Here is a 14,583-nt window from a genome sequence, read left to right as displayed (position 1 = left end):
GCGCGTCACAATGACAAACTACAACCATAGTCTTTTTATTCTGTATCTATGGTTGGTAGTAACCGAAATGCGCAAGACGCACCTGGACTCTCCTACATAGATACAGAACTTGTTGAGTTCTATTTATGGATTTCCAATCAAGCTAAAGTGCGTTTTAGTCGCGGGCTAGCTCACGCTGTTTGGTGGAAGCTTCTAATAGAAGTGCGTATCCAGAAAGTTCGCGAAAAAGCACGCGGAGGTGTCTTAGCTTTCCTGCTAAGGTTAGGGCGCGGCCGGTTTATTCAAAGGACTCCTATTTATTTAGCAAAAATCATTTAACGGTTAAGTATGAGGTACTTCTTCCAACATGGTAGCTGATTTGCCTGAGCGAGTTCAGTATCGGTTTCAACATACGATGGACTTAAATTTCTTAGTTGCGTCGTACAAAGTTTTGTTTGAGTTTGATGGACAACCAAAAGTTGGTTGCCAAACCGGCTGAGCGCGAAGCGAGTGCTAAAATGGAGACCTCATCTCACACGCCACTTTTGGCAGAAGGAAGTGATGGGTCCACACCAACAGCGGATGATACATTGTTTGAGGTTCAGTACGATGCCAGCGACAGTGGACATCCACCAATTCAGTCGACAGTTGGCTCTATCCACAAGCTCCCTTCAGCAAGTCAGTCGGAACAACGCGAACCAGCCGGCGCCCCACTGGCCACGATTTCGTTCAACGAAGGCTCCACGGAATCGATCAACATCGGAGGCCAAACCACGGAACAAGTCACCCTTTGCATGTGCTGCGAAGGTGGCGACGACCATGACCCTTGCAGGGCCGCAGCTGCCCAATCCGACGGCACCTGGAATAGAACTGGACGGTTCCAAAATGGCGCAGCAGCTTCTGCCGGTGCGACCGCCGGGAGTCCACCCGATCGACCAAGCCTAGGTTTGGAGGCCAGCCAATCCCTACCCGCGATTCTCGTTGTTTCTGACCACACCACCCGACATTCCCACCAAGCCCCGTCTACCAATGAAGCCAGATGCCAACCAAGCTCCGCGCACCAGCCCGCCGGTCAATCCTCGTCCGTCAGACACCCTCGAGTCACCGGTATCGTCAGCGATTCCATGCTGAGCCTACCGACCGGCGACATCTGTCGTATCTGCCACACCGGTCGACGTCACGAGCCCTTGCTGGGACCCTGTCTCTGTGCCGGGTCGATGAGATACACCCATCAGAGGTGCCTGACTACCTGGTTAGCCCAGAGCGGGCGATCTCGCTGCGAGCTCTGCGGCTACAAGTTCAAGACCAAGATGGTTGGATCTCGGAACATATTCCAGGTATTCAAACATTGAACGGTTTCTTTTGGTACAGGGTTACTCTAGGGAAACAGCTGGCTAGACCAACTCGTAGCAAATGTTACTAAATTCTACGGGACAAAATCTACGAAGCATAACGTTAGATGGACCTAGGCCTAGCGGCCAGGTGGACTCCCTTACCTCCCTACGTTACGGAATGTCGTTACCTGGACTAGACCTAGGCCTACTATCTGACTAGTATAAGCCGATTAAGGCTGTCTGTACTCAATTTAGGCTACCGGCTGTGCTAAGCTCTCACAAAATATTGTTCGGCTCTGCCCATGCGACGTGGGCATCATAGAAATTTAAGGGGAAATTACACACAAGTGTGAACTCGGCTCAACAATAAAACGTCCGAAATAAGTTATAAGCCTAGGCCTATACGCGTAAAAGTAGGCTGGTTTCAAAGCCCAGTTGAGAACCAAGAACCAATAAGTCGATTTAGTTATATAAGTTTATCATAGTCTGAGACTAAACTGAACTACATGTAGTTTCCTAATCGAATCTGACAGCGCTTCAGTGAACGTGAGTTCCTTTGCACTCATAAACCTGCATGGCGTGGTGTCCTGACGCCGACTTATACCATAAATAAGATATCGATTGGTTTTTAGATTGGATTTTACGTTACAATTTATCAAATGAGGGGAAATAAGGCCGCGTCCGAACTACTTAGCAATGGCTTGAAATTACACACAAGTCTACGGAAGCGACTGCTACCACGTCCATCCATTTTGACTCGACCTCCTAGTCACGTCAAGATCCCTAGAGGATGTTTCAGGAGGAAACTAACCAAGTATCAAGTCGGTAAGTCCATAGACTCGTGTGTAATTACAAGCCGTAGCCAAGTAATCTGGGCACGGCCTTAGAAGGATTTGCTGGCTGTCCTGTCGGCATCGCGCGCACCGGCGTGACATCACAGCTGCCATGATCTATCATTGTAAGCGTGGCATAGTGTTTTTGCTCTCACAAAAATGTCCCACTCGTGTTGGCTACAGAAATATTGTTGATCTCATCCAATCAATCTAAACCGATAGAAATGTTGTCATTTGTTTGCTCTCCGGCCAGTCTACGAGAGATCAACTACCCATCCATTTTGTCTGAACAATCACGCTGCTCCGTCATAATCAGAAATCTATCTTTTTATGTAGGCCCGCTGCTACTAAACATGATAGCCGCAGTGCAAACGTGGGTCCAGTCATGCACAAACAACGTGGGTGGAAATTATTAACCAAAACTCGAATTCTACTCACGCTTTTCCTGATTCACGATCGCTCTGGCTGGCGTAGACTGTACTCGTGCCGATATCAAAGTTACAATGTTTATGTCCGCTCACATTCCTCATAAATGCGCTCGACTGTCATACGATAATGCCATAGGCCACTGTTGAGGTTTATTAAACCGTGTTTCGATAATGACAGATTCGTGCTTTTCTATGTTTTGGAGAATTTGTTTGTTTGCTTTTTTTTCTCTTAGCTACTTCCTTGGTAACGTGAAGCATGCGCGTATTGCGTCATTGTTGGTCTGTGACGTCGCTGTGCGAGATGCGTCCACAACGCATATTAAAATGTGAACTTGTCTCCTGTCCCTTCAGTATCCTTTGTGTTTATAATTTTTCAGGGTGGAGGGGAGCCAGTCTATAGCTGCTCTTGGACGAAAATCATGCATAAACGCGAAGCAACATTCCCGTCGTCAATTTACATCGTGTTTCACATTCTCAAATTAGCTGTAACGGGTCGCACCCTGCCGAATCTACCGCTATACCAGAACTGTACGGTTAGCTAAGGGTAGCGTGTGATGTAGATTTGCCAAAGTTTGTGGTGCATTGATGGCGCCTTAATTCGCGCGGTATCCTCTATTAAACAACACAACATTTACATCGCTACAAGACTGTGTTGTTAAAACCCATGAATACCAGATTGTTTATTTTTGCTCAGTTGTGACGTTGCTGATTTTGCATACTCGGCTTGTCCACAGAGATTTACATGCATATCCAGTCTCCTGACGATGACTAGAGCAGGCTAGTCGAAACGTTGAGACCAAAGACAAGTTCTTTTAGAACTTAAAGCTGGACTGTTCTTATCAGAACAGAAACTACTTAGCGAAAGTGGATAATAAGCAGGACAAGTTCTTTTCAGAACTAAATATCAACAGAGCAGTAGTTATTACCACATAGTGTTACCGCAAACCGAAACGATACATCATCTTGAATCTTATGCAGCCCCTCCTTATCTATTTAGTGACCGAGGTAAACCAATTCTCCTTTGGATTGTCTGCTTTGTTTCTGTTCCAGTGGAAGGTTCTCCAGCTGAACGTGGTTGACAAGCTTCATCTGACCGTCTTCTTGCTGTCTCTAGTCCTCTTCGCCGGCACCACGGCCTACATCGGCTGGACTGCCTTCAAGTCGGACCTCATGTCCTCGGCGGACCCCACCTCGTTGGCGGCGCAGATCCTCCTACCGGTCTACTGCAGCCTGAGCTTCGTCTCGCTGGGACTGCTGATGTACGAGACTAAGAACACGTGTCTGCGGCTGGCCCGGCGATGGAGGGCGCTCAACATGGGCCTGCGAGTCTTGGAGCGCGAGTCTGACGACGGAGGTGATGCTGGTGGCGTTGTTTGCACGTCGGGACCGGACGGGTTGGAACGGCTCATGGAAGCGGGGACCGAGGGTACGGGTAGAACCACCGGGAGGGTGAGAGCAGCGAGTGAGAGCCAGACGGAACGGACGAGGGTGGACGGTGTTCCCAGTGATTGGAGCGTGTGGTCCGAGCCACGCCAGGCCTGTTGATGACAGATGCCGAACGCTAAAGACAGGAATTTGGAATACTTGCTGTGCTCTGAAATAAAAGCGGGAAGACGATATCCATACCACTTATAGTAGAGGCACGGAACTGTTATGGATGAGAACACAACCAATTTTATAGAAAAAAGAGAGAAAAATTAGAAGAAGATCGGAATACTACGCTGAGAAGTTTAAAACAGCTGACCAGTTACATAACTTCTGGGTTTTAGTTTGCAGAGCAAACCAGCAGGCTGATTAGCTTGAGTTGCATTGAAACTACTTTTCAACTTGATCACTTTTGTTTAGAGGGCAACTCATCCAGCGAGAGTAAAGCTTGTTTGGCTTGCCCGGTCTCGTTAAAAGATTGCTTTTAAAGTTAAACATGTTACGTTAGTTAAAGATTAGGCCTACATGCTTCGTGATGCTGACTTAAATGAGAACAGTGATTCTCCTTGCTAATTCTCAGTGTAGGCCTACCTGAAACTACATATTATAATCGTGCATGTTTATGTTGCTGTTGTCGTTTAGTATTTCACTCTTTTTATTTTATATTTTTTGTTCTCTTAATTTATTAATCTAAAATAAATTTGTTTCAGCAAAAAAAAAATGTGTTTCAACCAAAAAAAGCAAGAATTTTACATTTGGGGGGGGGGGAGGTGGTGAGAATTTTAACGACCATGCGCAGTCATTGTAAGTTCAGGACGGGTGTGATGAATAATTCATATATTTTGCTTCATTCACCTACGGGAAAAAAATCCTCCCGCCTCCGCCCCGCCCCGGCCATTTTGCCTTCTCTAAAACTTTTATATGTCTGTGCCTATAGCGCGTGCATGTTGCGCCGCGCCCTCTATTGAAAAAAAACCCATAGTATTAAACCCGCCGCGTGGTGCATTTTGTCTCCATTCGAGAAAACAAAGACAAAAAAGTGTAGTGGGAAAAAGTGTTTGGGAAAAATGTACTTGTAAAAAAAAAGGGGGAAACAAAGGAACTTCTTTGGAATTTCTTGGATTATTGCTCGAAAAGGAGTGTGACTTTTGTTTCCATGAACATTGCTTTCATTCGGATTAAATTTTTAACGTTTAAAACAGTAAATTGTTCCGATCTCATTTTCTTTCTTGTTGGACGAATTCGCATGAAAATATACTCCTGTGTGTGATACATCATGAAGAATTATTGGACTGAATTTCAATTAAATACAATCAGTAAATCGTGACTTATCACCCGAACCATAGGGTGATTTTGTCACGTACGATGAGTAAGTTGTTTCGGTCATATTATTTTTGTTGTTTGACGAGTTCTCGTGAAATTATACTGGCGGTCGGGGCACATTATAAACAGTTATTCGACGAAATATTGAGTTGATACATTCAGTATTTCTTGAGAAATTGCCCGAACCATGAGTGTCTTTTTTTTACGCAATACTAGTGAGGCATCCGTGTTGAATTGTAGTTGGAGCCCAAGCCAAAGCTGAGACGAAGCCGGAGTTTAAAAACCATCTCACCGGTGCAAAAAAATAATAATAAATATTGTATTGCGCCCTCAGGTGACGTAATGTTCCTTCCACGTGTCCTGAGCATGCGCACAGTTCCGGTTCACAAAAATAATGGCCACCTTCACTGGGTGAGCAGACTTCCCCAAATAAGTAACACAAAATCCACAGAAAAATGTTCAAAAACCTGAAAAAGAAGATTGCAGAGGATGTGGCCAAGTCGCCATTGAAGCCCACTCAAGCCAGTAAGGACGGAGAGCAGGTTTGTTGTTTTTTCGTGTTGGTTTTGACTACACAAACGCTGAACACGAAGTTGTGGGAGTGAATGCAAATGTTTGCAGTGCAAATGAATGGGCCGTGTGGCAAGTGAAAATGGAGGTGCAATATCGCAGTTAGTTCACACGCCCACATTTTTTTACATGGAGGATATTTTGAATTTGGGAAAATGTAGTATCCAGTTCAGTGGTTGTTCACAAAGTCTATGGAGAGTCAAGAATATTTTCTTACAAAATTGGGGGAAATGTTTCTCAGTCCCAGATGTCTTTTCAACAACATTTGCAATGTCATTGTCAATGACCATGATGACTGACCTTCAAAGACAATCATGACAATGAGAATGCTGAAAAAAAGGGGAGCAACTATAGAATGCAGGGCCACGCCGGAGCAAGGGTTTTTTATTTTGCTTGGAGGCGTGGATGGAGGCCGGCGATGTGAGGATAGGAGTAATACTATATGCAAACTAGCTGGAGTTACCCAGCCCTGAGTTTTATCATTGGGTTGTCTATTAGGGCTGGAGCGAATATTTCTCGTAACTTGTAGTATAGGCAAAATTTTTTGGAAAATGTTCAATTTTGTCCCCGTTACCAGGTTACACACTAATTGCAACTGCAACTCACCCCAAACTTGCCTGGAATAACCATTACACAGGTCCTTGAAGTAAAAAACGATCCACGATGAAGATTCAGCCTTCAATTGCAGTGAAAACAGGAGGAATAACCGCTAACTTGACAACCTTGCTGGATTGGCCAGGACCGCAATTGGTTTGTGCACAAAAAAAATTGTGTACAATGAATGGCGGTCGATTAACAGGCACAGACATGACAGAGAGCGATCGCTGTCAACTACTCGTTTTTGCCGGCTGCGCTGGCTGTTGGCATGACGTCACGCGGAAGCGTAACACCCGATGACTGTTTCATGCACTATTGGTTGCGGTTCCAGTACCAAAGCTGTGATGCGAGTGGTAAACCTTATTAGTGCATGAAACAGTCATCGGGTGTTACGCTTCCACGTGACGTCATGCGCCAACAGCCAGCGCAGCCGGCAAAAACGAGTAGTTGACAGCGATCGCTCTCTGTCATGTCTGTGCCTGTTAATCGACCGCCATTCATTGTACACAATTTTTTTTTTGCACAAACCAATTGCGGTCCTGGCCAATCCAGCAAGGTTGTCAAGTTAGCGGTTATTCCTCCTGTTTTCACTGCAATTGTAGGCTGAATCTTCATCGTGGATCGTTTTTTACTTCAAGGACCTGTGTAATGGTTATTCCAGGCAAGTTTGGGGTGAGTTGCAGTTGCAATTAGTGTGTAACCTGGTAACGGGGACAAAATTGAACATTTTCTAAAAAAATTTGCCAATACTACAAGTTACGAGAAAAATTCCCTCCAGCCCTAATAGACAACCCAATGATAAAACTCAGGGCTGGGTAACTCCAGCTATATGCAAACCTGCAAAAAGTGCTAAGTACAGCGAATGCACTTTGTCTTCTCATCAATGATCAGAATCGGAAGGTAGGGCGCTTGTACGTCGGGGCACTACGTGGAGCCTCATAGTTCTAGGAGTACTCGAATTGGACTTCTGAATTTGTATTAATATTTATTTTATTTGATTTTGATCAGGCAAGGGAAAGAAGGTAGTATCCAGACACAGCTTCTTTGTACAAAGTCTACATATGGAGAGTCAAGTGCATTTTCAAAGTATTTTCTAACAAAACTGGAAATGTTTCCAAGTCCCATAATATTATTTATTTATTTTTTTACATTTTTGCAATAACTGATCCTCATTGAAATAATATATGACGGAAAAAAAATTGGCGTCAGGATGCAACATTCTTTCCCAGGCATATACTTATGAGTTCATTCAACATGTCTATTGTCATGAATGTAGCTTTTCTTCCTTTCTTGAGGGGCTGTGCACGTACAAAATGTATGGGGTTAATAATAGATTGGGGCGGAGTGATGTCATCCGATGAAAACATCTTGCATGTCCGCTCCCACCTACACGTACATGTATGCAAATGTTTTAACAAAATAGGAGTTAGAGCAACCATTTTTTGTCAATTAATATTTTGGGTCACCTTGGTCATGCTTACATAATCCACAAACATGTGTTTGCAGTTGTTTCCACAATTGGATATTTTTATATGTCTGAACATAATGATGACTGGTGATTGAGGTTATAAAATAAAACAAAGTCCATATGGGCATATTTCAAGTATTTGTGACGAAAAGAAAATGGTCACAGGATGTGCTGTATTCTTTCACATGTTTCTTGTACATGAATTAACCCTCCTGCTGTTTTAAAAGGTCACATATGGTCAAAATTTCCTTCCTCTCCCCCTGGCAAACCAATGGGTCACTTGATCAATATTGACCCAAGTAATAACAAGGCTCAGAATGCACGTTTTCTATAGAAGGGTTAACTAATAGGAAATACTGTAGGTCTAACACCCTTTGGCCGTCCAAATTATACTTGATCTTTCCATTGGTGTAGCTTTTCTTTCCAACAGTTGTATTCCTTCATGGGGCATAACATGAATTTCCAACTGCAGTATTCAATAATTTAAGTGATCTGCTTCTTACAGGGAGGTGCTTCCAAGCAACCTGGTGCTGCCGCATCACCAGGCAATCCTACTACCGAGAGAAACCCACCAAGAGACTCACTCAACTCGCGCAGGCCGCAGGTAATGCGAACACAGTCAAAAAACGCTTCAGTTCACAATCACTGTGTATATTTTTCTCACAAATTGTCAGCTTATGTGACAGCTTTTTACCTATCAATTCGGTCTCCCCCCCCCCCCCCCCCCCCCCCCCCCCCCCCCCCCCCCGCAACCTGCACTTCTGTCAGGTTTTAATAATATTTTTAAGACCTTATTTCATTGTGAAGATTTTGATTTTAATTTAATTACCTGGCGGCCATCTTGGGGGGAAAAAAAAATATGCCCTTATCCTTCTCTTTTTGAATAAGCCCGGACGATCAACTGTTTTGTTTTGTATTTTACTTGGCCTTATTTGAGATTTGTTAAACACATGAACAAGACAACATTATTCTAAATGTGAAAATGGACAAACTATCTGTTCGTCGCAGAATAACACTGTGTAGTAGCACTCTCTTATAGTTCAGAAACTAAATGTTGTTTTCATTTTAACTTTCCTGTTGATTAAAATCTTGTATCAGTTTAAAAATAATATCTTTTATATTCGCTTTTACCGGTAGGTAACCCCAGTAAAATCTAAACCAGAACCCAGGCCAGAACCCAAGCCAGAACCCCACCCACAAGATGCCGCAGACGGTGACAAACAGGCAGAGAACGGTGAGGGTCGGGGAGGCCCTTCCCCTGAGGACAGCCCCAGTATGTCCTCGGCCCCGGAGGCTGAGCAGGCCGCAGCTATGCAGAGTCAGCAGGACCAAGCTGCTGAAATCACAAAGGTGGGTGTCGTCACAAGGAGACGAATTTCAGAAATAATGATGGTTTGTGGTTTGGTGACTTCTATGCAGGTCCGAATCCCGGTCATGGTCTCAAAACCTTTGGAAGTTGTAGATTTCATGTGTCATCCAAAAGCAAACTCTTTTCGCACAGCAGTATACTTTGAGCAAACTGGACAGTCAATAAGACAACCAATGTATGACCGGACACAAGTTTGGAACAAGGATATCCAGAAACCTGTTGCTGAACATTTCAATTCACCAGGCCACTCACTAAGCCAGTTCAGAGTAGTTGTACCCCAACAGATGGAATTCAAATCAAGGGAGGACGGGGATACTGCAGAACAAAAGATTTTTCATAGACTAGACTGTATTCAATGAGGCCATAAAAGGATCATGGCTTTTTGTCACACTACACCATTGATAATTGATCGATCACTACCCTCTGTTTTGACTGTACATGTAGCTATGAAAGCTTATGTACACTTTCACTCGTTAGTCATTTAAAATGCTACCTTACTTTTCCATTTTACTCTTTTTGGAAATTTTCAACAACAAAAAAATACAAAGGGAAACTGACTAGGTGCATTAAAGTATTTTTTCAAGTTGAGTAAAGAAATTGACTGAAGCGGGGTTTGAACCTGTGACCACCAGGTTGCTTTTCCCGTGCTCTACCAACTGAGCTATCCAGCCCTATGTTGGAAATCAACGTCGCTTGTTGAGTTTGTATAGCATAGTGTCAATACAGAAATATGATACCGAGAGTGTTAATTTCACAAAAGTAAATAGATCAGATTACTTGTTTTATCCAAATGTTGCGTGTTTAAAAAATGATACTACACATTGTTCTGTCAGAAATGTTGTGTAGTGTCATGTATGGTGTCACTCCACAGAAAACTAGTGTCATTTGCTGGAAAGCAAACCTTTTACAACCACTAATAGCATTTGATCATTCCCCAAATCTGCCGTCTAACCATTTTCTGGCTACAAAAATCGCATTCTACAGAATTGTCTATTGTATTGTCGGTTTTGATAAAAACTTGGATTTTCTGCTAAAAAAATCAACTTACGTTCAGTAATCACCAAAAAACTAACCGAATGATGTTCGTCTGTTTAGGAGAACACCACCCCTCTCCTGAGCACGCCCACCAAGACCCCACCCCAGCCCTCCACCCATCCAGCAGCTGCCACCCCTGTCCCCGAGAGCCCCCTCTTCCCCCAGTACCAGACCCCAGTCAAGAGTACCTACCAGGCCCCCTCGGACACGGAGAGCGAGATGGACGAGCCCGTGGTCAGCCTGGATGCCTTCAGCAAGGAGGAGTTGTTCCAGAAGTTCAGGAAGGTGGAGCGAAGCCTGGCTAAGTACAAGGGCAAATTCTCTGAGGTCAGTTTATTTCAGGCTTATTTTTTGATAAACGGGGGCCAAGAACTTGTTTTCTCTTAAAAGCACTTATTCATAAATGCCTAGGACAGTTTACCCATTCCTATTGGTCAAAAACCTGTCACGTGGGTAGTTAAAACGGCTGATGAAACACTGGCTAATTTTAACCACTTTGATCCTCAATTCAATTCAATTCAATTCAATTCAATTTATTATTAACCATCATGATTAAAAACATGAAAATCAACACCCCGTGTGTTCAAAACAATTTATCAAAACAGCTTACAATCACACTCAAACACAATATGAATACAAACAAGTACACCATTATACAGTCTGATTTAAAATGATAAATCATCTTTTAAAAGTGATAATTAATTAAATAAAATCTAATTATTATATTAATTATTATCCTGTGCCACATTGCGCGGTACACACCACGCTGGTCAATTTCCATATAAGGTCATTCTTAGCACTTCACCTGTGAGGCACATACCATAGACATTGCCAGATGGGTGTTTCACAAAACACGAGGTGAATTGTTGAACAAAATTGTTGGAAATGAGTGGATTTTTGGCTTATTATGCCCCGCGGCGAAGCCGAAAGGGCATACTGTTTCCGCCTTGTCCTTCCGTGGGTGGGTGGGTGTGTGGGTGTGTGTGTGGGTGGGTGGGTGTGTGGGTGTGTGTGTCCGGACAAATCTTGTCAGCGCGATAACTTGAGAAATACTTTACATATGAACTTCAAATTTGGTTTGTGAATTGTCCTTGGTAATCCTAAGAAGCCTTTTGCATTTGGGGCCGAAAGGTCAAGGGTCAAGGTCACAGTGGCTGAAACAATAGAAATTTTGTCAGCGCGATAACTTGAGAAATACTTTACATATGAACTTCAAATTTGGTTTGTGGATTGTCCTTGGCAATTCTAAGAAGCCTTTTGCATTTGGGGCCAAAAGGTCAAGGGTCAAGGTCACAGTGGCTGAAACAATAGAAATTTTGTCAGCGCGATAACTTGAGAAATACTTTACATATGAACTTCAAATTTGGTTTGTGGATTGTCCTTGGTAATCCTAAGAAGCCTTTTGCATTTGGGGCCGAAAGGTCAAGGGTCAAGGTCACAGTGGCTGAAACAATAGAAATTTTGTCAGCGCGATAACTTGAGAAATACTTTACATATGAACTTCAAATTTGGTTTGTGGATTGTCCTTGGCAATTCTAAGAAGCCTTTTGCATTTGGGGCCAAAAGGTCAAGGGTCAAGGTCACAGTGGCTGAAACAATAGAAATTTTGTCAGCGCGATAACTTGAGAAATACTTTACATATGAATTTCAAATTTGGTTCGTGGATTGTCCTTGGCAATCCTAAGAAGCCTATCGCATTGGGGGTCAAAAGGTCAAGGGTCAAGGTCACAGTGGCTAAAACAATAGAAATCTTGTATTTATTCTGAGATCATAGGGATTAGGGATTAATTCATATAAAACCTACAGAAGACACTAATGCTGTCAATGAACGTTCCATTTGACCAAGGTACATGTAAGTTGATGTTAGAGTGGTGTTATGTCATGGAAACAGTCACGGTTGCGGGGCATTTGTGTTTGTAAACACACCTGACTTGTTTTGACTTTGTAACTGAAAGGTATTTATGAATGATAATAAATACATGTATGTGCTTGACTGGTATTATTAAAACAAGTAGTGGTTCAGCTGCAGCCATTATCGGCAACCAGGCCCAAAAACTGGTTTTAAACATACAACCGGCAAAGCAGAAATATATTTCCTTATTCAGGTAGTGATTTGATTTTTCTTGTGCTTGTTTGTTTTTTGTTATTTAACTCTAAAATTCCCAGATGTTAGAAAATTCTTAAAGATCATTTGGAATATTTTGCAAGATGTGGAATATACATGTACAGCCTAGTCTTTATTTTTTTTTTCAGGGCACATAAAAGAAGGTACCTAGCAAAGTAAGCTTTTAAGTTCAAGTTACAAGTTCCATAGTTGAATTTTCATGAGATAATAATTAATGCGGTTTTTTGGGGTGTGTTTTTGCTTTCAGCTGATCAGAGCGTACAAAGATTTGCAAAAGGATAATGACAAAGTCAAGGTATGCTAATTATAATTGTATTTTTAGGTCAAAATAAATTAATTCATTATGCAGTAATCTGGTTCTCCCAATTCAACTTATTCCTCCCCAGCATTTCCCTGTTCATTTCGTTCATGTTATTTCCGTACATACATATAACCCCTCTTTGGTATCACTGGGGCCGATTTCACGAAATGCTAAGACGTGTCTCGGGAAGGGTAACTCGTCTTAGTATCGGTTTCACCAATTTTAAGATGCTTTGGACATATCCTTCCTTAGCAACGCAGCTGAACTCGTCTTAACTTAATTTATAATCAGTCTTAGGGTTGTCTTATCTCATGAACAGTGTGTTAATATTTTTATATCGTCTGGACATCATTGCAATGTCTTCTCGTTTAAGATGAGTGTCGGCCTAGAGCTATAGTTTCGAAGAAGAAAACCGCTGTAGAAATAGATTTGAAAAGATTAGTGACACGTGGGTAGTTTGAATAAAACAGCTTAGTTGCACAAAATGTAATTATACGTCAGTACACTTTTTGAAATAAAGTACTTTGGGTTCTCGAAATAGAGTGATGAACCGGGGAGCAAGACGTTTAGTCATAAGGGTATTAATGACTGTATCGTGTCTTATGTAGACCTTGTTTGCGTGTGAAATTTAATGAGTAGAGACATTTTACAGGTGAAAGTTTGTGTTCTATGCACGCGCTCTGGAAATTTGTGTTGTGCGTTTCTTTTCAACAACTGTTTTGTCAAGCGTTAAAAACAAACATTAAAAGGCCATCAAATTGGTAATTTTGATGCATCTTGCTTAAGATGCGTTTAGTGAAATCACTCTTAGGACACGTCTTAGCTAGGATCCATCTTAGAGTAGGGACTCGTCTTGAGTCCTAAGATGAGTCGTAAGATAAGACGAGTTTCTGGAAATCGGCCCCTGGACTACTACATGTTCATTCCTGAACCTCTCATTCCATTTTTGCCTTGCCTTATTTCCCCAGACCATCATGGCACAGAGTCAAGACAAAGCGCTGCGCAGAATCTCAGAACTCAAGGAGGTAACCTGCTTTTATCATCTCATTATCATTCAGACTTCCTGTCCAGAACCTAACCTTCTCACTCCTAGATCCTTCAGAGGTACGGCCCCGTCATTGTTGCCTAACGTGGGGCTTCAAGCCTTGTGAAAATGCATTGGTTTTCTGCAGCACAGTGGAAGATTTTAACGCTGTCCACTTCTGAATAATTTAGTCTTCGATTATTCACAACCTGCGTTTCACTGGAAATTTGATTATTTTAAACTGTCTGATCAAGTTGTACGCCAGCTGCAACTGCGTGCCACATTGGTCAAAAGTTGCACGTAAAGCACGCCAGTTAAAATGTGTATGCGGTGATTGATATTACAGTAAGTGTATTAAAAGAGTAAAGGGCTTTAATCTGCTAAAAGGATGGGAACAACGAACCATCGTCGACAAAAAAAAATTGGCATCTGACAATAAAGCACCGCAGCTTTACGATTAAAACAACATCACAATCTTGCTTATTTTTTTGGTTTTTTATCCTCATGTATTCAAACCGGCAAAAAGCTATTCAAATATTTGGTATATTTGCCATATTCGGGACAGCCCTAGAAGATTTTAGGGGACTATTGGAGTGATGAAAAAAAATCCCGAGAGAGTTAACCCAGTCTCTGTACCGCCTGAAACTGCCCTGGAACAGCACCTGTTACTCACTGTAGCCCCCTGAAACCACCTGAGTACTGTATGGTTTCATTGATTCTTCAGTGAATAAACACAATGTAATACAATGTAGTACAGGCGCTAATGGGTGAA

At 42.5% G+C, this 14,583-nt stretch overlaps 2 protein-coding genes across 5 annotated transcripts in view; both read left to right on the top strand.

Annotated features, from left to right (window-relative positions):
• Positions 1 to 253: 253 nt before the first annotated feature.
• Positions 254 to 4,136, top strand: LOC119719167 (E3 ubiquitin-protein ligase MARCHF4-like). The gene is made up of 2 exons (XM_038188508.1): positions 254 to 1,316; positions 3,625 to 4,136. The coding sequence occupies exons 1-2, from the start codon at positions 444 to 446 to the stop codon at positions 4,117 to 4,119; spliced, it is 1,368 nt and encodes a 455-aa protein (XP_038044436.1). The 5' UTR covers positions 254 to 443; the 3' UTR covers positions 4,120 to 4,136.
• Positions 4,137 to 5,682: 1,546 nt separating this feature from the next.
• The window catches only part of LOC119719451 (golgin subfamily A member 4-like), a 34,807-nt gene continuing 25,906 nt past the window's right edge, over positions 5,683 to 14,583 (top strand). For all 4 annotated transcript variants that reach the window (XM_038188911.1, XM_038188907.1, XM_038188909.1 and 1 more), the window contains exons 1-6: positions 5,683 to 5,864; positions 8,463 to 8,561; positions 9,095 to 9,307; positions 10,422 to 10,688; positions 12,734 to 12,781; positions 13,756 to 13,812. In XM_038188911.1, coding sequence (XP_038044839.1) covers positions 5,778 to 5,864; positions 8,463 to 8,561; positions 9,095 to 9,307; positions 10,422 to 10,688; positions 12,734 to 12,781; positions 13,756 to 13,812 — 771 coding nt within the window. In that variant the 5' untranslated portion in view covers positions 5,683 to 5,777. The remainder of the gene's footprint in view (positions 5,865 to 8,462; positions 8,562 to 9,094; positions 9,308 to 10,421; positions 10,689 to 12,733; positions 12,782 to 13,755; positions 13,813 to 14,583) is intronic.

The sequence above is a fragment of the Patiria miniata genome, unplaced genomic scaffold (genome assembly GCF_015706575.1).
Source record: "Patiria miniata isolate m_02_andy unplaced genomic scaffold, ASM1570657v1 HiC_scaffold_8, whole genome shotgun sequence".
Taxonomy (NCBI): domain Eukaryota; kingdom Metazoa; phylum Echinodermata; class Asteroidea; order Valvatida; family Asterinidae; genus Patiria; species Patiria miniata.
This window is presented reverse-complemented; position numbering and strand designations above follow the sequence as displayed.